Source organism: Mchenga conophoros, unplaced genomic scaffold (assembly GCF_057382185.1).
Source record: "Mchenga conophoros isolate Kocher_MC1m ecotype Shallow Benthic unplaced genomic scaffold, M_conophoros_male_GT1.1 unmapped_scaffold_5, whole genome shotgun sequence".
Classification (NCBI taxonomy): domain Eukaryota; kingdom Metazoa; phylum Chordata; class Actinopteri; order Cichliformes; family Cichlidae; genus Mchenga; species Mchenga conophoros.
The window spans coordinates 383,893-407,579 of record NW_028182332.1 but is presented as its reverse complement, the minus strand read 5'-3'; the positions used below and the strand labels follow the sequence as shown (position 1 = coordinate 407,579).

Below are 23,687 nucleotides of genomic sequence, written 5' to 3'. Positions count from 1 at the left end.
GCTCCACGGGTGCAGAATGAAACTCCTCTACTGCAGGGTTTAGACTCGTCTGGGTCCACACTTTGTTCTGACACAGACTCAGTTGCTTTGGGGATTTCACTGACAGTAGTGAAAGCTGGGTAACTGACTTCTTTGTAAACTACTGGAAAGTCATAATCCACAATATCATCATCACCCAGATAACGATAGTCTCCTTCAACTTCAGAAACTGGATTCTCTTTGGAGGTGTTGCCTTTGAGTGTCTCTTTTTCTGGATTTCCATGACTGGGTTCGATTGGCACTGAGCGTGACAGGAACCCACACGGTAGCAGTAAGTCTCTACCGTGTGGGAGTCTCTACCTCTCAGGCCCATCTGACATGAGTGGAGCAACAACATATACAGCAGAGTCATTGATCTCTTTCAAAACTTTGTAGACCATCTGACTCCATCTGTCAGCTAGTTTGTGTTTCCCTCGTATTCCAACATTCTTGACAAGAACACGATCTCCAACCTCCAAGGTGGATTGTCTCACTTTTAGATCGTATCTTGACTTATTGCGTAGGGCAGCTTTCTCGCTATGTTCCACAGCAAGTATGTAACTTTCCTGCAGGCTTTCTCTGAGCTTCTTCACATATTCACTGTGAGTTACACTGTCCTGCCTGCTCACATTAAGTGCAAAAGCCACATCATTTGGAAGGTTTGGCTGTCTCCCAAACATGAGCTGATAGGGTGAATACCCAGTTGTGTCATTTTTTGTGCAATTGTAGGCGTGAGCCAATGGCTGCACATGATCACGCCATTTTAGTTTGTCCTCTTCTTGGAGTGTTCCAAGCATCCCTAGCAGTGTACAGTTAAACCGTTCTACTGGATTAGTCCATCTTTCAAATCCCATGTGACCTACTGCATCATGAAGACTTTTAAGAGCTACTTCCCTGTACCCCTTCGGGAGCACTAGTTGAAAAAGAGTCTGGCCTTGGCTCACTCGCTTCCGTACATATACATATATATATATATATATGTATAGACATTGTCTATTATGGACAACTGATCCTGTACTCTTAACATGAGTTGGACTTCCCTTTCCTCCTTTTGCCTAAGACGATAGGAAAGGCGTTTTCCTGTATGGACAAGGTCTATGACTCTGCTTATTATAGGGTCACGCCTTTGTTCTGCAGCCCAATCTTGTTGGGAGAGGAAGGAGTGCTAGTACCAGTCAGCACGTCGGCTTGAACAAACTTGTCAGGTATCGCACTTGCATCCACTGCCAAACACTCCACCGCAGAAGCTAGGTGGTGGTTTAGCCTTTTGGTGTCAGGAGATGTGGTGCTTCTCGCATACAGCTTTTAGAGCATCCATTGGAAATGTTGCACTGTTTCCCTCTGTAAACTTTGCAATTAATTGCTTTACTCTCTCGTCCTCAGCAGTTGTACTGTCATCAGTTTCAACAGAAACATGCAGCTGTCTTGATAATCCATCCGCATCCTGATTTCTTTTACCGGCTCTGTACTATATGTTGAAATTGATATTCGACAAAGCAGCAAGCCATCGGTGTCCAGTTGTGTCAAGTTTAGCAAACGTTAACACGTAGGTTATTGGGTTATTGTCAGTCATGATGGTAAAGTCAGCTCCATACAAATAATCAGCAAACTTGTCTGTAATTGCTTCAGTGCAAGAAATTCAATTTTGTGAGTGGGATACCTTCTTTCACAGTTTGACAGGCCTCTGCTGGCATAGGCGATGACTCTTAACCGATCTTCTTCTTCCTGGTATAGGGCAGCACCAAGTCCATGTGAACTAGTATCGCTATGTAAATCATAGGGTTTCCTGGGGTCAGCAAACCCAGGCACTGGTGCAGATGTCAACTTATCAAAGAGGGCCTTGAAAACTTCCTCACATAAGGGAGTCCATTTCTCCTTCAAAGGACGGTTCAGGACGCTGTTTGATGGTGATTTGTGGTGTTTCAGCTTCCTGGCAGGGACATAACCAGCTGTCAAATCATTCAATGGCCTTGTAATTTTGGAATAATCTTTGACAAACCTGCGATAATACAGTAGCCGGTGAAGCCTAAAAATGACTTCAGTTCTGACAGGTTTGTGGGTCTGGGCCATGGTGTCAGTGCAGAGATTTTATCAGGATCTGTCTCCACTCCCTGTTCTGAGACCATGTGTCCTAAATGGAGAAGCTCTTCTTCATGTTCCTTCAAAGTATTGGAAAACACTATAAGATCATCAAGAAAAACCAGTACTTCCTTGAGGTTGACTTTGCAGGCTGAACTGGCTTTGGGGCTCGACTAGAAGAGTGGATCCGGGCCCTGCACAGATATTTCTGACACGTCCATTTTAGGCTACAGTTACAGTTACAACTTTCTCCTTCCCTGTGAAACTTTGGGAAACTGATGTCAACTTCAGTATACCCAAGATAAGGGACAATTTGGCCTGCAGCACCTTCAACTTCTAACAGATCATTTAATGGCAAAAGAGGATGAGAAGGTAAGTGGGTCAACTGAAATGATGTCGAAATCGTGGTAACCTGAGACCCTGAGTCAATGAGGCAACTATGTGATAGTTCCCCAATCTTAACCTCTGCAAGAGACCTTGATCCGACTAGTCCATTTGGAAGGTGACTTGAAATGGATTCAACATGTTGTTTACTTTGACATCTCTGTTCTGAATTGGGACTCTTGTGAATGTTCTTGGTTCCCATATGTCCCATTAGTGGAACCTGCTCCAGTTTAAAGCTTGACCCTGCTGCTGGGCTTTCCATTCTTCCTGTCTGGCTTTTAGTTCTTTGTACTTTTGATCAACCACAGCCTTGTTTATAGCATTTTCGCAGTTCCTGGCTATATGGCCATCTTCACCGCACCTAAAACAGAACCAAGCCTTAGGCTCAGCTCTCACTGGGGTTTGTGGTGGAACTTGGTGTACCAGAATGTCAACTACAGGTGCAGGTGGCTCTTGTGTTTTTTCCATTGCTATAACGTCACTTTCTTTGCTTTTGAGATGCTTTTGTCGTCAGTTGCAGCTGCAGTTCCACAAACTGCTTCTTTAGACTCTCAGTTTCAGAGATATAGGCCTGCAATACACTTGCACTTGTGTCAGTGTAGTATGGGAAATCAGGGACAGAATGCATATGCACAATAGGTTTTGTCTTAGTAGGTATTAAATCCAGTTCTTTTTATTCTTCAACGGCCAAGAAAGACACGGCTCAAAGTGGTCAAACTCAAAAGATCTTTAATTTTACATTTTCTGGAAAATGGAGACTTAGCACACCCAGCAATGACAGCTCAAGTCTCAGGCAGAAAACAGAAGCCTGATTATTTATATTCTTCCTCTAGACGTCACACACACTTTAAGCTTCGATCAAACACTCTACTTAGTTTCTGCCTGCAGCTCCTCATATTCTGCAAAAACATGCAGTTTCCTGTCAGCCTGTGACCTAGTCAAGTCTGGGCCTCTCGTAAAACAATCTACTCAGCAAATAAGCATTAAGATTGTATATTTAAATCCCAACATAGGCCCAAAATGTCATTGCATCTGGTCAAGTTTAGCATCTGGTGGAGGGGGTTCCCACACGGCCTGAGAGTGAGCATAACCATTTAGATTGGCTATGTGTAGTGACAGAGTCATTTATGATTACATGTTTAACTACTATACGCTGTATCTCTGGTGAGTTAGTTACTTCATCTGTCACCACTGGAAGTTTGGTTGGAGTGGTCTTTAGTTTAACAACTCTACAAGTCTGAGATTTAGCTGAATGGGTGACTCGCTGGGATGTAAGGTGCCGTCTGTGGTGGTACTTTAGTTTTGCTGTCTCTATCAAGGGTGTAGTACTGTGGTCAGAAAAACTGTCAATATCATTTTCATCGCTTGAGTCAGTCAAAACAAGGTCTGGCTTTGGAGTATGATGCAGTGCTGGCGCTTCAATGCGACTAGCCTGCCATTTTACATTCTTGTTGGTCACATTTTCAATCTCAAGGGGAAATTCTGACAGTTTCCCCACAGTCTGGTTGTGCATTCGGGACCCTTAGAATCCTTGTTACCACCCCATACTTCTCCAAGGAAGCAATAATATCAGCATCAGAATCTAGACTAGTAACTCCAGTAATACCGATGGACCGTTTAAGATCCATCTGTCCATCTGTGTTTTAATCACTCCTGGCTGGCTCGCCAGGAAAAGGTACTATGTAACACACAATACTTTACGACTACAGAATGTAGAGAAAGTTAGGATCTTGGGCTCATGTTCTCTAGGAATCGACTAAGAAGCTAATGACACACAGCTAAAAGAACAGTCAACATTTATTTAAACAAAACCATAAACAGTCATTCAACAGTTCCAATAGTCCATATTTGTCAGTCTGTCAGTTCAGTTTCAGTTTCAGAGTTCAGAGTTCTTTTCAGTCTTTTCAGTTCAGGTGTGTGAAGTGTGTGTGTAGTGTTAATGTTAGTGGTACTACCCAGGTAGTGTATTGTTTTGAGATCTCATAAGCTTATCTGTCAAGAAGTAATGCAGTTGTCACTTCTAAGTAGGCTGGAAACCTTCCTGCATCGCAGCTGGGGATCCTGAATCCTGGTTCGCAGCAGGTGGATTTACTGGCCTCGCTCTCACAATTTTAGACTCCGACAAAAAGACTCCTTGTTCGGCCTGTGAGTTTAGGTGGACGGCCTTGTCTTGGTAGGTTTACGGTTGTGCCATACTCCTTCCATTTCTGAATGATGGCTTGAACAGAGCTCCGTGGGATGTTCAAGGCTTGGGAAATATTTTTGTAGCCTAAGCCTGCTTTAAATTTCTCAATAACGTTATCCCTGACCTGTCTGGTGTGTTCTTTGGACTTCATGGTGTTGTTGCTCCCAATATTCTCTTAGACAACATCTGGAGCCGTCACAGAGCAGCTGTATTTGTACTGACATTAGATTACACACAGGTGCTCTCTGTTTAGTCATTAGCACTCATCAGGCAACGTCTATGGACAACTGACTGCACTCAGACCAAAGGGGGCTGAATAATTACGCACACCCCACTTTGCAGTTATTTATTTGTAAAACATGTTTGGAATCATGTCTGATTTTCGTTCCACTTCTCACGTGTGCACCACTTTGTGTTGGTCTTTCACCTTCATCCATCACGCCATCATCATCATTCCAATAAAACTGATTCATGTTTGTGGCTGTGATGTGACAAGATGTGGGAAAGTTCAAGGGGGCCGAATACTTTTGCAAACCACTGTAAGTAAAGGTTTAATTACAGTCACCATAAAGTCATGTAGCAGGTAGCCCATTAACAGAGACAGATCACAATCTTCTGGGAATGGGATCTAATGGAGATGTTGAATGTCCCAAGCCAAAAAGCAGCAGTGACAAAAAGGACACAAAGGTCTGTCCAAAAAACACCTTCATAGTCTCCAAGAGTTTTTCTGTGGACTGATGAGAGAAAAGTAGAACTTTTGGACGGTTTGTATCCCATTACATCTGACAGAAAACTAACACGCTATTACATAAAAGGGCCAGCTTTCTCCTTTTCCCAGCTGTAGTCCCTACATTTCAAGCCCCAGCTCTCACCCCACATTCCTGACTTTTCTTCTCACCTCCATATGCCTTCCCCCTTCTTCCATTTTTGTATCTGTTTTCTTTTTCAAGTCATTGTTTCCTGACAGTGACAGTCTGGCATAGTGTCAGGCACTCCTTTTCCCTAAACTACACTATGGAAACAAACCATTTTATCCGATGCAGAATAAAACTCTGTAGTGTGTCAATCATGGTGCTCTCATTCAGTCAGTGAGCACTCCTCACACCCGTTGCTGCTTTTTTATTTGTTCAGGGTGGGCATCGCCTGTCTCTGCAACACATGTTAGCAACGGTTTGGTCCCTGTCGAACAGTTCAATGAAATGATTAACAGTCAGAGTCAGTTTCACACACTGGTGATGGCAGCTACATTGTAGCCACAGCCACCCTGGGGCGCACTGACAGAGGCGAGGCTGCCGGACACTGGCGCCACCGGGCCCTCTGACCACCACCAGTAGACAAACACGGGTGAAGTGTCTTGCCCAAGGACACAACGAACGAGACTGTCCAAGCCGGGGCTCGAACCGGCAACCTTCCGATTACAAGACGAACTGCCAACTCTTGAGCCACGATCGCCCCCATGAAACACAGAGACACTAAACAGACGCACACCCAGAGCAAAGAGATGATTTCATGGTTCTGAAATTTCAGTTTGTTTAAGTCTGGAAAGAACTGAAGTGGGATAGAAAAAGAGATTTCCACTTGCAATGGAACAGATGTTTTCTAACAAGTGAATACAACTTCAGACACCAATATAAAACATACACTGAAACCTTTTTAATATCATTTACAGTCACCAGTTATCCTTATTTTCTCTCACATCCTCCTGAAAACCAGCCTATTGGTTTATGTCCTCTGTAATGGAAATTTGCTTTTGGTCTATTTGAGCTATCCTACTAAGTCCTGATGTATTAAATAGAGGACATCATGGGCTTTCCATTGATATGTCACATGATGGGTGGCTCTTTTAGCTCCAAATATGAAGGAAATCACAAAAAAGTTCTCAGGAGAACATACACCAGTCAAATTTTTCCAGGTTTTTACTGCAGTTCAAGTTGTTACAGTCCAATGAACAGCTTGAAATGGTAGAAAGGAAAGTAGTAAACTGCCAGAAATTACAAAAACAAGGTAGGATTACCCAAAATGGAAAAATAATGTGCATTTATTATTGAATGATAGAAAAAGGCCTTTTTCAGGGAACACAGCATGGGTTAACAGTTTAAAGCTGTTCTGCAGCAATGGAGGTTGATCAAGCCTTGGAAGCTGGTGCTACTAATTCCTACAGGTGTTCCAACCTTTCTGGATTACTTACAGCCCCGTCTGTCTGCATAAAGCAGTGTTGGACACACTGTGGTACCCTCGTCAGCATCAGCTGAACAGTACTGTACTGCAGAAAGCAGTGTGTTGGTACAGAAAAGGTGATTAACAATGGAAGAGAGACGGACCATCATAACACTTATAAATGTCGGTGTGTCCTAGAGAGAAATTACAAAGAAAGTCAAAGTGTCAGTGAGTCCAGTTTCCTTCAGCATCCAAAGGCTGAGAAACCACCTGTGACAGGAAGAGGTCTGCAGAGACACCAGTGAATCAGAGGACAAGTTTCTGAGAGTTAACAGCTGTGTGATGGCGGCTCACAGGACAACAGCTTCAAGCAGCTTAACAGTGCTCGTAGTAAGAAAGTCTTTTTCAGCTGTGAAGAGAAGACTTCAAGCTGCAGGTTTGACAGGATGAGTTGCAGCGAGAAAGCCAGATGTCAGAATAAGACAAAGAGGCTCGTCTGGGCCATGAAACACCGACACTGGACTGCTGAAGACTGGAAAAAGGTATTATGGACTGATGGATCAAATGTGAAATCAGCACGGGGCAGCACGGTGGCACGGTGATTAGCACTGTTGCCGCACAGCAAGAAGGTCCAGAGTTCAATTCCACCATCAGGCCGGGGTCTTTCTGTGTGGAGTTTGCATGTTCTCCTCGTGTGTGTGTGTCTGCGTGGGTTCCCTCCGGGTACTCCGGCTTCCTCCCACCGTCCAAAGACATGCAGCTTGTGGGGATAGGTTAATTGGATAATCCAAATTGCCACTAGGTGTGAATGTGCGAGTGAATGTGAGTGTGAATGGTTGTCTGTCACTGTGTGTTGGCCCTGCGACAGACTGGCGACCTGTCCAGGGTGTACCCTGCCTCTCGCCCTATGACAGCTGGGATAGGCTCCAGCACCCCCGCGACCCTGAAAAGGATAAGCGGATGCGAATGGATGGATCAAATGTGAAATCCTTGGATCTTTGTACGCCGGAAACGTGTTTACCTGAGGAACAACCACGGAGAAGGGTGGAGATGTTGTAGAGTGTCAGAGTACCTGGGTCGTTGACCCAGTGATTTCAGTTTGTTCAGTTTAGTTTGCCACATTAATGTTCTCACTTCCTGTTTTCCCGCGTCAGCTTGTCTCCTATGTCATTAGTCAGATTATGCTCAGCCCTGTACTCACCTGTTTCCAATCATTGTCATCATTCAACCTGTGCATTTAATTCCAGTTCTTTGTCGTGTCATTGATGCGATGTTGTCTTGCCGTCATTCCTGTGCCTTCATCTCATGTTCGGTTTGTCCACTTTTTATAATAAACACGGCTTTCAGTTTGTCACTCCTCAACCAGTCCTGCGTTTGAGTCCTCTTTGCCCTCGCTCCACACCACGACTCCTGACAGAGTCAGAGAAGCCTCGCTGCTACTGCAAAAAGCAGTGAATGCAATGAGCAACAGCAGCATAGGAGGAAGCCAGAAAAGGCTCATGTTTGCATCTCTGACTGATGTGATGTCCACATATGTTGATGCCAGGTCCTAAATGTGCTGAAGCTGGTGACCCCAACACACTGTGTAAACTGATCAAGAAAGCTCGCTCTGTGACCGGTGACTGACTGGTGACCTGTTCAGGAGGTCACTGAATCAGCTGTTATCCATTACTGATAAATCTGACCCACCCAACAGTTCAGCAGCAGAAGGATTCAGCCCCTCTGCAACAATTACACATTTGAATAATACTAATAATAATTATGAATTCAGATTACGACCAAATATGGGCTAAATGAAGTGTAGAAAACCAAACTAAATACATGAATGAAATCTGTACATCTGTGTGTGTGTGTGTGTGTGTGTCTGTGTGTCTGTGTGTGTGTCTGTGTGTGTGTGTGTGTGTGTGTGTCTGTGTGTGTGTCTGCGTGTGTGTCTGTGTGTGTGTGTCTGCGTGTGTGTCTGTGTGTGTGTGTGTGTGTGTGTGTCTGCGTGTGTGTCTGCGTGTGTGTCTGTGTGTGTGTGTGTCTGTGTGTGTGTGTGTGTGCGTCTGTGTGTGTGTGTGTGTGTGTGTGTCTGCGTGTGTGTGTGTGTGTGTGTCTGCGTGTGTGTCTGCGTGTGTGTGTGTGTGTGTGTGTCTGTGTGTGTGTCTGTGTCTGCGTGTGTGTGTGTGTCTGCGTGTGTGTGTGTGTCTGCGTGTGTGTCTGCGTGTGTGTGTGTCTGCGTGTGTGTGTGTGTCTGCGTGTGTGTCTGCGTGTGTGTGTCTGCGTGTGTCTGCGTGTGTGTGTCTGCGTGTGTGTGTGTGTGTCTGTCTGTGTGTGTGTGTGTCTGTCTGTGTGTGTGTGTGTGTGTACCCTGCTTGGAGCCGGTGCGGTCAGAGCTTGGTCCCGTGTTTGGCGTATATTTGGTGTCTCGTGTGGCGGCACTGTGGCGTGTCCAGTCGAACACGTCATTTTTGTCCTGAGAGAACAAACACAATGCCTCATCCTCGAAACCACACTGGAACTCCCCTGAACACACAAACCACACACACAAATACAACCTTGATAAATACACGCTCGACCTACAGAAAAATCTAAATCAAATTCAAGAGTTATTTGTTTCATTGTCCATGAAAATCAGTTAATAACTTGTGAATATTAAATATTCCAAGTCTGGATTCATGAAGTGTGATGTGATTGGCTGTTTCCCTGTCAGCTGTTGGGTTGTTCCACTCCCACCTGATCAGCTCAGAATAAGCTGATTTGTTAATAATAATAACTTTAGCATATTTAATGAAACCAGCAATTCTATTAGAATAGAATAGAATAGAATAGAATAATCCTTTAATTGTCCCACAAGGGGAAATTTGGTTGAAACAGCAGCCAGAAAGACAGATACACAAACAAACAGTACACAGGACACAGAGCAGAAACATTAAGGACAATGGTTACTATAAACAGAGAGTAATGTACAGTTATTAAATTAAATAAAAATAGCTACAGATAAGAGGCAGAGCAGGTTGTAGAGTGAATCGGTTAATTAACTTATTGCAGTTACAGTGCAGATGTAAACATCTGTTTGTTGGGAGCAGTTCTGATTGTGCAGTCTGACAGCTGCAGGGAGGAAGGACCTGCAGAAACGCTCCTTCATGCATCGAGGATGCAGCAGTCTGTCACTGCAGCAGCTCTGCAGTTCAGCAACAAAATGACTAAGTTACAGACGCTGGCAATAGATGGAGTAGGTAAAGTATTAGAGCTACAGCACAGCAGGCTCAGTTGTACGTTAAATGTAAATGTCACAACGTGAAGCCAAACTCTGAGTAGTCAGTACCATGGTACAAATGCGTTTCACAGTTTCTACACTGTGCTCGCTCACTTTGGAGCATTTGGTGATGCCATGGAGACTTTTCAATCCTTAGAGCATGTGGAGCTTAGAGTTAACACTCGACCAAAACACCATGGAGCTGTGTTTCTCACAGCATATGCACCACAAACTGCCAGAGGCTTGTTAGATGGAACTGGAGGAGTCATTGAATTCCTTGCAGCCAAAGCGAACTGGCTCCAAACCAGTGTTTATTTTCAGTCGTAGTTTTCATCAGCTACCTTTATTTTCGATAACTAAACTAACGCACGAGGACAAAAAACCGTGATGAAATATTTTGACGCTTTACCGACGAACAGAACAAGATGAAAAAGTTCCCGAGAGATGAGATTCAATCAGAATTATTTAAGTTGTGCAGAGAGGCAGGGCGAGTTTGGAAGTGATCCAATCAGGAGTAATCTCCTCGTGCAGCAAGGGTAGACGCGCACGTTTGATCTGTCACCAACAAACAGGATGGGAAGGTCCTATGCAAAATGTCAGCGCATGGAAGGAAGCGAAAAGTAGACATACGGACACCCGTCACATTTCAAGGAAAATAAGACGCTATATAAACTTTTACCTGTAAAAATATGACCAACTTTTAGTCACAGGAAGCAACTAACTAACAAACAACAATAACCAAAATGCTAAAATAACAGAAGAGCGCTGGAATAACCACGATGTGATCGACCAATGATATCATATGACTTAAAATGTTCAAACTTCCACCTGGACTCTGAGCGCCGCTGGCCAGGTCACGTTTCATAGAAGTTATGATATTAGAATAAATAAATATCAGCTGATTGTAAGCAGCTCAGGTGGGACGCACCTGAAAAGCTTTTCCTGTACTTCCTGCAGGAGCCTACACTCTTTGTATATGGCTAATCCACCTTTAGCTATGTTCCCAGTATAGAAGGCCATTTGGACTGTTTTAAACCCAAGTGCAGCCCAGTGTGTGACTGTGTGTCAGTGTGGGCAGATACTTACTGAGATGTGGGTTAACAGGAGCTGTGAAGGGACAAAAAAGAAGAGGTCAGTCAGAACAGTCCAAAAACACTCAGTGTGAGCAGAACCGTTATGATCCAGGACAGTAACTGTGACACAAACGTGAGAACGGTGTCGTTTCAAACCAAGCTGGACTGCAAACAGCTTTTTAGATCATGACGAAATACAAGACAAAAAACAGGAAGTGACCTTTCAGTGTAAACCTGTTTGATAGCGAGCCCCTCTGTCCTGGACACATTTCATCATGCTAAAGTTATGATATAAGAATAGATTGGATTGTGCGGACCTCGGTGACACTCCCAGGCTGCTTACCCTACAACCCAACCCTGATTCTAACCTATAAAACCCTTGAACACTCAAGCAGCTGTTCGAAAGTGGAAGTAGCCTCGACACACTGAGGTGTGCGCTTGTCCTGTGCTTTGTTACACTGTGGCAGTCTCAATAATATTACCACAGCACTTCAGTGTCTGACCAAATGTAAACCATGCTGGAAATGCTGTTCTTATCCAAACCGTGGGACATCAGGAAATGCTGATCTGACAAGAACCCTGAACCATGGCCAAGGTGTTGTGTTGGGAGGAAATTCATTTACAAACTAATGAAGGATTAGAAAACCTAAATTTACTAAATCACACGCAGTGGAAACAGCTTTTATTACCTAATTGCAGGGTTCAGGGTATCCATTCTTCTCTTAAATCCAGCTTTGACAGATGTCACATGGTGACATGCAGAGCATCATGTGACCCACCTGAACGTCAGTCTGCAGGCATAAGTATCCTTGGGCAAGATACTGAAACCTGAGCTGCTCTCTGCGGTGTCTGTAGCTCAGGAGGTAGAGAAGGAAGGTTGGTAGTTTGATTCCTGGCCAGTGTTCCCTCTAAGCTGTGCGCGTGCGCAATTGTGCACTGCTGGCACAGAAAATCTGCGTCGTGCACAAAAGAACATCTAACCTAACCTTTTGCAGTGTGAGTCAGTGACTGGCTGCTCCCGTGTGGGATCAGAACGATGCCGCCTTATCCCACAGTCCAGCCAATCACGCGATTCACATTCGTATATAAGCAGCTGATCAACGTGGCTGACAGGCTCTGACAGCGTCCTTATGTGCGACACCGGTGTTTTAGCAAAGCGGCTGATGTGGAGTGAAGCCACGTTAATGACAACGTGTACAACCATTGGAGATGTGAGCAGGACAGACGGAACAACTGACGGACAAAGTGTGGACTTTATACCAGTTTTTAAATTGTGTTGATGAGACACGTAAAACCAGAGTTACGATAAAATATCTGCAATGTTTGTTTTTCTTCCTGAATACTGTCGTTGTTTATATTTACTGCAGGAAGAAAGCCAATGTTATTTTTGACGGTGCCAAACGTTTGGTGGACATCGTGGACATACAGCGCTGCACTGCAGAGTCACACTGCTAGCATCGATGCAGCGATCAGGACGCAGGACACAATGTGACGTAAAAATAAGCATGCAAACTTGCACTAAAAACTCTGCGAAACAGCGAGGTGAAAGGTGAACCGCGTTATAGCGAGGGACCGCTGTAATCTTGAAGGTAAGTCACAACATACCCTTCGTAAATACTAACGTATAGAAACCGTTACCAGCAATCATTCATTTTGTGTGGCTTTTTTCACGGTTTGTTAACATGCTGTGTAGGTGTGTACCTGACTAGCTGATATCGACATAATGGGGAAACATCTGGTTTGACTGTTCTTCACCTGTAGTTTGAATGCTGAACATTGGCCTGTTTGAATCATGAGACCAGTCACTACACAGAGATGTGCTTCTGAATGTGGACGATGTGTCTTCTGCTGCAGTGATGCAGCTCTGCTTGTGTTGAGTGATGTAAACAGCTGATCGATCTAAACGCTTTAAACGTCAAAATTGATCATTAGATTTTTTATGACACGACAGCGGTGAGTGTTCCCACCTTCTGCTCTTTGTAACTTAACGCCATCTTTACGTTTTCCAGTTTTGGACATGATTTTGGAGGATATATCTTCGCAGTAGCGATTGACCGCAAAGTAAAGCTACCGGAAATGCACAACCCCACATCCGGTCTCAAACCAGGAAGTTAGCATTGTCTCGTGCACAGGGTCTATTGTCCAGTCTACATGCATAAGTGTCCTTGGGCAAGATAAGCAAGTTGCTCTCTGATGTGTTCATGTGTGCATGTTAGATACAAAGCATTTAGGTGGAGGAAAAAGGGCATGTTGCACAAACATGGGGCGATCGTGGCTCAAGAGTCGGGTGCTCGTCTTGTAATCGGAAGGTTGCTGGTTCGAGCCCCGGCTCGGACAGTCTCAGTCGTTGTGTCCTTGGGCAAGACACTTCACCCGTTGCCTACTGGTGTTGGCCAGAGGAGCCGATGGCGCGATATCTCAGCCTGGCTTCTGTCAGTCTGCCCCAGGGCAGCTGTGGCTACAACTTCACCAGTGTGTGAGAGTGAATGAATAGTGGCATTGTATAAATACAATCCATCATTATTATTATTACAAAGTGCAGTTACCATCATGGTTGTGTTTGTGGCACAGAGGTAAAATCGTGATCTGGAGGTGGCAGGATGTTCGCTGACAGTCAAAAGTCCTCATCAGGCAGCAGACTAGGTCATGTTTACGTGTGCATCAGCGTCTCCTGCTGTGAGCAGGTTGTTTCTCTGTCAGCCTGATTTTACTCCACTCGTGTTTCTGTGTTGACTTTGACTCCTGTCTGCACTTTCCACCAGGATTCCTGTCACACTTCAACTGTTTGCACTTTTAGCTGAAGTGTTAACTTTCCAGCTAAAAGTCTTGTTATCTTAAGTCATTCGACACATATAAATTATTATTCAACATTTGAGGCATTTAAGCGGCCCTGTGAAGCCCTCCTCTGTGAGACCGGCCTTCTCATATCAGCTCATGCTTCCTGACATCACTTTACAGGCTGTTTCATCAGTGGCTTAAAACAGAACCAGAGAGAAGGCCAGAGTCGAACAATATCACTGATTAAATACATGTCGGTGTACAGACAAACAGGAAGTGAAAAGAGATGAGTGAAAAAAAACTCATCGGGTGATGGAAAGCCCACCAGCGTCTTCGTTAGACGCTGAAACACCACGGCCAGCTTCATGGAGATCTGAAGCACGGATGTATGGCAGGGATGAGAAGGAAAAGTCCTGTATGACTTAACTGCCTCCATGGCTGCAGCGCATGAAGAGCTACATCTCAGACTCTACAGGCCTCAGTTAGCATGTTAAATGTTGAAGTTCATGACAGTAAAATTCAAAACCCCTTAGCAAGTACAGTTTGCTTGGAAGGCTTCTTTGTTTCTCTAAGAAGAAGATGGCAGCACTGCTTTGGTTTGCCAAGCTGCATCTGAACACACCGTAAGACTTCTGTCATGTCCTGTGGCCATAATGTACATCACCGTATCTGGCAAAAACCAAACACAGCATGTCCCCACAACATCAGGCATGGTGGTGCCACTGGCACCCAGCATGCATCGAGTTGATTGTTGGGTTTTTTCTCTGTTTGCTTTGTATTTTAGGGTTTTACCTTCAATATAAAGCACATGTAACGTTTTGCTGAATTTAGATCATACAGCAGGACGATGATCATGCAGCAAATCTACTAAAGAATACCTGGAAAAAAGAGGTTTGTTACAGACCTCAACCCAGCCTGAAACACTGTCGCGAGCCTTAAGAGAGCTGTGCATGAACGTGAACCTCAGTGATCTGAAGCAGCGTTGCAAACAGCTGTGCGTGTAAATTCCTCCAGAAAGATTTGCGAGGCAGTGTTTGTGTACCTGCTCTTGTTCGGGGATTGAACGATAGAAAACGAGGCAGCCTACCGCTGTATGTGATGATGCGCTCAGTGGAGTCTCCTTCCCCGTAGCGGGTGATGGGTGTCAGGCGGACCAGGTAGGATTCAGGTTTGATGAGTTCAGTTAAGTTGTAGGTCAAGAGCTCCCCCTTCTGGATGGTTCCCTCCATGGGAATCTCCTGCTCCCACCAGCGAGACTGACCCATCTGAAACAAAACGCGGGATTTTCCAACTCATCCAAATAACACATTCATTTCGATTAACTCGACAGATCAGCCTAAACTCAGCACAGCGTGCCAAATGTTCATTTGGTTTTTTAATGGGCAACAACAACAGGAACATTCTGCGTGTTAGCCTGAAGCAGCTACTGTGGCTAACTTTACCGTAACACGTGACTGCATGTCGACAAGCAGCAGCTATGCAGAAACTCTAAGCTGAGGCAGAATGAGAAATTGTGGAAGCGTTATTGCCATATTTGTTTCCATGATGCACTAGAGCAGCTGTAACTGAGCACATATTCCACTAAGGCCAGTTTCCTATCACCCAATTTAAATCACATTATGCAGATCTTCACCACAATGCAATGAGATCTTCAGGTTCTCCTTAATCCATGCCTGTCTATGGTGCATGACCAACACCTCATTGTTGCAGGACGTTACAGGAGCTACAATGTTGCAAAGAACAAAACATGTGCTGCAGAAATGTAACATGTATCAGAAGGTCATAGGTCATTTCTGTTCTTCAGTCTGCTTGATATAACACGATTATTAACATGGACTCTTTAATGGCTCATAAACAGGTGACTGATCTGTCACTCTATGGTGCCTCCCACACCACCATCGTGCCTCATTATGTGCAGTCAGTACAGTACAACGAATAAATTAAATATTAATTCTGAATTCTGCTTTGGTGTGATTTTCTGTATGGGAATACTTGAGGCACAAGTGTTTAAATTGTTGTGTCTTGATTTGTGTCATCTCTCAGTTTCCTTCCCCCAAATTAAACATTTTGATATTTCTTCCCCGACTTTGTTTGCCTCCTCATAACTTTTTTCTCCCCATCAGCACTTCCTCCTTTTCTCTGTTTCTCAGCAGCTCTGCAGAATGAAAAGACGAGCCAGTTGCCATGGGAACACATCTTCCTCCTGCTCCTTATTTTATGATGCCAGGCTGCTGCAGGGACCTCAGGTAGAGTTTCAGGAATCTGTGCTGCAGGAACATTTTCCACACGTGTGTGTGTGTGTGTGTGTGTGTGTGTGTGTGTGTACGTGTGTGTGTGTGTACATACACGTGTGTGTGTGTGTGTTGTTCTGCCATACCAAGCACACCAAGTCATGTGATCAGTGTGTATTATATGAAGCTGAAAACTAAGGGAGGCAGATCCCAGAAGGTTGATTCTGTTCATCTGGACGTTTCAGTGGGAGAAACGTTTCATCATCATCATCAGGTGACGTCTTCGGTCTCAGCTGACTGCAGGTTTCCAACCTTATAAGCAGGACATTTGCATAATGACTGAAGCCAGCCCACTGAAGGAACAATGTCACGAACAGCCAAAGGAGCTTGCAAAGAAAAGCGTCTGGACTTCTTTAAGTTGCTTGAAGACGTTTCACCTCTCATCCGAGAAGCTTCTTCAGTTCTAAGGTCAAATGGTGGAGAGTCCCAGATATAAACCTAGTGCGAGTTTCCCCCCACAGAGGGACAAAAGGACCCCTGATGATCCTCTGATCGCCTGAGCCAAGGTGTGAAACTGGGTGTGGGTCCCAATCAGCCAGAGTTTCAGGTGAGCTGGATGACTGAGAACCTTCACAGACACAATGTCATGAACACTGATCAATGAGTCCCATTCACAGAGAGGTGGGGAATGGCTGCAATCACAGCATGTAAGATGGTGACAGATGTACCCTTAGGCCCCTCCTCCATTCAGAGATGGTCTTTCCCTCCTTGACTCCGCCCTCAAACCAGCGTTCCTCCCTGTCCAGGATGTTACATCCTCATCATTGAAAGAGTGTCCACTGGCCTGTAGGTGTAAATAGACTGCAGAGTCCTGGCCTGACGAGGTGGCTCTTCTGTGTTGTGGCGTCCTCTTAGCCAGAGGTTGTTTGGTTTCCCCGATGTATAAATCCTGACAATCCTCCTGCACTCAACAGCGTACACTATGTTACTCTGTTTGTGTCGAGGGACCCGATCCTTGGGGTGGACCAGTTTTTGGTGCAGCGTGTTTTGGGGTTTAAAAGCCACAGAGACCCGGTGTTTAGAGAAAATGCATCTCAGCTGCTCCGATAGTCCTGACACGTACGGGATCACTACCAACTTCTGATACATCAGGACATACGGGAGACGTCAACTGTGCTGATGACCTTCTTCATGACCGTCATATTTAGCAGTGCGGCTCAGCTCTGGTCAACACCGGATCGTTGAGTTAACCCTGGTTAGCACGGCCGTGTTTCTCAGTGTTGCTAAACCTCACCAGTGTGGATACCTTTGCCCACATGTGTGTTTCTTTGTGTCGCCAGGGATCGGAGTCACGGTTTGGGAGCACGGGGAAAGTTGGAGCCACAGTCACTACACTCACACTGTGGGATTCAGGGGAATCGCCACGGGAGCCACAGTGCTGGAGATCTGTATATATTTCTGGAACAGTGTTTCTCTGTTAATAAATGCAGCCCTGAGTGTTTATAAGGTCGGCTGAGGCTGACGACGTCACTTAGACGAGTGATGAAACGTTTCTCCCACTGAAAACATCCACAATCAACTTTCAGGGAAAATATTCCCAGAATTTTGAAACCTTCTAAAAACATTAAAAACTGAATGAATGTCCTTTTAATATTTGTTAATCCCTACAGATCACCTGCAATTACAACAATTACACAACCACTGATTTTTAGCAGAGCTTCACTGCAGGTGAAGCCCGACAGAGAGAAAGGAGGAGGAATACTGCCACCTACTCTCTGTCTCTCCCACACTCACTCGTATACACTATGTGGTCCGTCACTGTGGGCTTTACCTCCATGTGACTCTGCAGGGTAAAATCAACTATAGAGAAAACACTGAATGCCCCATAAGATCTAAAAGTCTGTTACAGGCCCCACGAGGACAGAAGAACAGAGAAGCAGAGGCATGTTTCAGTTTGGTTTCCCCATGCTTTAAGCACACTGCTGCAAACTGCATTGTTATGTATTTTAGCACCATGGGAGCATTTACAGGATATTGTTTTATAGTGATATTATACAGGAAAACTGTTGCTCAATAAGGCCCATTTACTAGTTGTTTTTCTCTTTCTCTGTGACCCAAGAATTGATGTGTAAGAATCACAGGCTGGTGCCTCAAGGTTGAAAACACCACAGAGATCACTCCCTTACTCCCATCCTCCCTTCTTTATCTCTTAGAGAAAGGTTTGTTAAAGGCCAGGTGGTTTGTTTCAGAATTCACTAATGAAAGAACTCTGTATTCTGTGTCTAGGAGTGTATTTCGCTGGGATAATCATAAATTGTAGCTGAACTGATAAACTATACAAAGGATACTTCTCTGCTCAGAGGGCAGGAAGACGCTTCCTTATTTGGTCTGTACCGGTCTGAACTGAGAATCTGCTGACACACGAACCTTTTTCCTCTATATAAACTGTTGTCTGATGAATAAACTTTGAGTTGGTTTGGGAAGGCAACCTGAAGCAGTCTGTTTCCTTGTTCTCCCAAGCTACTCCCGACACTGTAACTAACACGCTGAATGGCATATTTGACTATTACTTGAGAATATTCCTTTGAGTTCTATAGGTTATGGACAATCTCTGCTGATAGGTGCCCACGCCTCGGAGGAAACCCGATCCACGGATGACCCGGGACGGAGTTTCTTACATGCATGGCACTTTGTGATGTTCTTAATGGAGCAAGAACACCAAGAGAACACATGCAGGAACAACGAGGTATAGAAACAACAACTTTTTAGTTGACATCTATCAGTTAACGTGACTATCAGTCCATCCATTTTCTTAATGCCATTTTAACTGGGATCGCAGAGGGCTGGAGTCTTGCCCACAAGAGGCTGGGAGAGAGGTTGCCGGTCCACCAAAGGACTAACACAGAGGACATATACGCTTGCATCCATATTCATCCTGCAGCCAATGCGGAACCTAGCACGCGCGTCTTTGATCTATGGGAAGAAGCTGGAGTAGCTTGAGGAGAACCCATATGGGGTAACATGCAAACTCCACACAGAGAAGCCAAAGGCAGGTTCAAACCCAGGACTCTGGCTGCAAGGTGTCAGTGCTAGCTGCTACACCACCTGTTTGCAAAGCTAACTAGTAAATGGTAAATGGCCTGTATTTGTATAGCGCCTTTACTAGTCCCTAAGGACCCCAAAGTGCTTTACACACATTCACACCCATTCACACACTGGTGATGGCAGCTACATTGTAGCCACAGCTGCCCTGGGGCGCACTGACAGAGGCGAGGCTGCCGGACACTGGCGCCACCGGGCCCTCTGACCACCACCAGTAGGCAACGGGTGAAGCGTCTTGTCTTGTCTAGTACATCACCATATTTATTTATTTTTGGTAACATGGTAAACTGGTTCTCATACAGTGCTTTTCTATTTTACTGGCGCACTGAAGGTGCTTAATATTTGACTTGTATCAAACACATAAGACAGTATATGAAGATGATCCTGACACCACGACATCGGACATTGTGGAAGTTAATGTTGTTATTCCAGAGTGGGATTGGGAACAACGTACATGAATCTAGAACAGTAACACAAAGGCAGACACGAGTTTGTGGAGTTGTAGTTTTCTTATTTCTCATGACAACTTAAAGTTCCTAATTTAAGCATGTTTTTCTTTGCAAGCTATAATTTCACACTGGTTGTTTTCCTTTAATCACAAAGCTGCTTCGAAGCACAGCTATTAGAATAGTTAGTCTGTCTACTAACTATGCTAACACCCCTCGTATGCATGGCTAGTTTCAGGGGTGGTTTAAAAAGCTGCGGTGCACTCAGTTCATTTCAGAATCAAGTGCAAAAAACAGGCAAAAGGCTTTTTCAGTAAATTAGTGTCCGATTGAAACATCTCCTCCCACCTCACATGTGGTCACCGTGCTCTTTGTAAATACAGCCTGGGGGAAGTCAGCAAATCAGTCCTCAGTGGTTACAACAGACTTTTTCAATTAAATATTTCTAACTTCATAACTCACTTCACAGTTATGGATTATAAGCAAGTCTCATAATCCATAACTGTAAAGTCTAACGTGCATATAGATGGATTTTAGACATTTCAAAGACCCTTATAAACTCTGGAAAACCTCCCCTGAGTTCGGACAAACAAAATGTGTGGGGACGACTGATTGCTGCATTCAAATAACAAACCTGCTGCACTGACCTGCCTTATGCCGAGTCTGTAGGCCAGGATTCGATCCACAGCGTTCGGCTCCATCTGAGTCCACTGCAGCTTGAAGCCGTAGACTCGCGGCCTGCTCTGCCACAGAGCGCTGTAGGTGTCGTAGTAAAACTCTGGAGGGTTGGCTTTTCCTGAGGAGGCAGTTGGGTCAGAGGTCACACAGGGCTGGAAACAGGTCCAGGATGTCTTTTTCACTCATGAATAGAAAACAATGTCGTCACCGTGTTTTTCAGTGTGTGACACTTGGTGTTACGATGGGTCGTTTTTATATCTTTGGCTGCAGATTACTCGCTGTTGTGTGTTTGTGTGGCGATGCTTGGCATGGTGGAACTACCAACCAAAACAAGGCTGTTGGCCAGTTTAGCAAAACTCTTGCTTTTCTCAGCAACTTGCTATGGAACGCCAGGACTGCCATAATGAATTAATTAAATACACCATTAAATAATTAATTAAATGTGGCAATAATTAATTAAAATTGGAATTAATTAATTAAATAAATAGTTATGACACATGTAATTAATTAATTATTGACACATTTAATTAATTATTTATGTATTTCACATTTTAATTAATTATTGACACATGTAATTAATTAATTATTGACACATTTAATTAATTATTTATGTATTTCACATTTTAATTAATTATTGACACATTTAATTAATTATTTATGTATTTCACATTTTAATTAATTATTGACACATTTAATTAATTATTGACACATTTAATTAATTAATTATTGACACATTTAATTAATTATTTAATGATATATTTATTTATTTCATTTTGGCAGTCCTGGCGCCTGGCTCTCGTCATGAAATAATTTTATCTGTCAGCCTCACCCATCAAACTCAGGGGGCGGGGTTAACGCTGCCCATGCAGCTTCTCTAACATTTGATTGGTTGCCGTGCAAAGTAAGTCAAAACAGGTCGATCCTAGAAAATCGATTGCTTGTGTAGACTTGGGGCAGCCAGTTATCCCAGAATGCAGATCAAATCACAGGCAGCAATGGTGGTGGTGTAGTTTTTCTGTCACCAGCTACACTTTTAACAGTGTTTTAGCCGCGAATGTCGCGCCGTATGTCTGGTCAGGTTGTCAACATAGAACATGCTTGCAAAAGTGCTCAGATGTTTTCAGAGATTTCACTAGCTCTGCTAACAATTAGCATGCAGAGTGCACCCAGGGGGTTACGTTAACCGGTTTGTTTACATATTCCACTCTCCGTGTTCCACATGTTGCATTCGCAGATTCTCATTTTCACCGAACGATCGTCTCTTTCCGCCTGGTCTTGTGTCTCTGTGCTTCTGTAACATAAAGAACGAGCTGACATTTTTCTCACGAAACCAGCGATCAGCTCAACAGACCCTCAGTTTACCTGCATGCATCCTCCTCCTCATCTGTCAGCTGTTTAACACCTGCTGCTAATTCAAGAAACACGCCTAGTTACCTGGTGATAGTCACAGTTTAACTGCACAAGATAAGTAAATATAGTATTTTCCCCGAGCGCAGAGCTGCTGGAGCTTGTTTCCTTACAGAGCACTTTATAGGCGAGCCAGCTTTATCAGCGGCTGATGTCCAATCACCAGCACACAGCTTTGAAACCTCAGCTGAGTTTTAGCTCTCAGTGGTTAAACGCTGGACTTCATTCACTCAGGTTCTGTCTGTCGGCTCACGTTTACTTCGCTGTTTTATTTACAACTGAGCAAATCGGTTTGGCTGAGGTTAAAGTTACGTTTCATAACTGCATAGTTTCACAGACGTTTAATGGTTCACTGGCACATGTGTTAGACTGAACTATCATCTAAATATCATCTGTTTTTTAATAGTTATTCAACTGTATTCTAAGCACCAGCTGTCTGTTAGAATGTGATTTTTTTCTCTCTCTGTTGGCAGAGGTATAAAAATGCGCAGGAAAATCTGACGTGCATGGCAAACTCCACCGACGATATTTAGGGAGGAATAAACACACATCAAACATAAATGAACCATTTGCCTGTCTCCATAATTGAGAGCATTTTCTCTTCTTATGTCAACACTCTCTCTCTCTCTTTTTTTTTTCTTTTTTTTTGCTTTTTCGGTCATGTTATGTTTACCTGTCAAAGGCTTGTTACAAACTATGAAACACATCGTGCAGACTTCTGGATGTTAGAAGAAAACGAATACTGCTCATGAATGAGACTAAAGGCAGGAAGGTGTCCTTTAAAACTAAACATGTTAATAGGACCTCCCTGTTTATATCATAGTTTATGATATAGCACGTGTATTTCAGTAATAGCCTGCTGAGGCCACTATACGTGCTGGCCTCATATCAAATGTGAAGGCAGACTGAGTCTATGTTTTTTATATCTAATCTTCCTTTTCAAACATTTAAACAGCAGCGAGTCTGCAGCTGAGGGAACACAAACTCAGGTTTGCTCGTTTCTTGGATTCATTTGGTGATTTATTAAATGTATAACTGTTATTCTAATCTGCTGCTGAGTCTCTTACACTTTTCTTTATGCTGTATATTTTCACGTCTCTGGAATAGTTGGCAGTTAGATAGTCAGCTGGGAAACTGTGTTAACTCATGGAGCTGAGGATATCGTGGATATGCTGACCTCGCTGCGTGGTGTACAGAGCGAGGTCAGCATGATTAATATTCACAATAAAAATATTAGCCGAACATCATGAAGTCTGTATGTGTTTCATAGTGTCGAACAACCTTTGTACAGTTAAAGCCAGCAGTTACTACATGACGGAAACACCAACGTTATCTCTTTTATGTGTTTATACACAGGTCACGCTGATTACTGAACAAAAACCCAAAGATCAGATGTTAAACAGATTTATTTGCTCTCTCTCCTCCTTAAACATGTTTTTAATGTTAGTTATAATTCAGAATTGGCGACTGAAACACGTAGGACACATAAGAACTTCAGGAAATAAAACATCGATAAATATAACCTCAGTAAAAGAAGTCAGCGGGGGTTACTACAGCTGTGTACCGGGGCCTGCGCTTTGTCGGTGGGATTGCTTGCGAGGCGAGCGAGTCTATCCCACGCTTTGCCGTGAGACTGGGACGACATCTCCGACATCATCGAAGCACTTTTGCAAAGAGGCTGTATCTTGACAAACCGACCAGACACATGAAGATTAAACCACTACATTCTCGGCTAAAAAAATATTAAAACGGTATTTGGTAACACACAAACAGGGTTTTTCAAAGCTCAGTTCTGTTAGCTTCCACATGCCGGTTGTTGTGTGCTAGAAACAATGGCCACCAGGCCAAAGCAATGGTTTTGACTCGATCAGCGTTAACCCCGCCCCCTGAGTTTGATGGGTGAGGCTG

At 44.0% G+C, this 23,687-nt stretch overlaps 1 protein-coding gene across 3 annotated transcripts in view; it reads right to left on the bottom strand.

Moving 5' to 3' along the window:
* The window catches only part of LOC146546194 (MAM domain-containing glycosylphosphatidylinositol anchor protein 2-like), a 154,683-nt gene that overhangs the window by 26,082 nt on the left and 104,914 nt on the right, over positions 1 to 23,687 (bottom strand). Inside the window, exons 10-15 of one of the 3 annotated variants that reach the window (XR_014891017.1) lie at positions 20,342 to 20,490; positions 15,003 to 15,180; positions 11,151 to 11,171; positions 9,176 to 9,331; positions 7,845 to 8,262; positions 7,726 to 7,766 (exon numbers count right to left, since the gene is read on the bottom strand). Coding sequence is in view for 2 of the 3 variants with exons in the window: in XM_085266636.1 (XP_085122762.1) it covers positions 8,243 to 8,262; positions 9,176 to 9,331; positions 11,151 to 11,171; positions 15,003 to 15,180; positions 20,342 to 20,490 (524 nt within the window). In the remaining variant the exon portion in view is untranslated. Of the gene's footprint in view, positions 1 to 907; positions 8,263 to 9,175; positions 9,332 to 11,150; positions 11,172 to 15,002; positions 15,181 to 20,341; positions 20,491 to 23,687 lie in introns of those variants that run through there. The other 2 variants (XM_085266636.1, XM_085266635.1) reach the window with 2 other exon arrangements.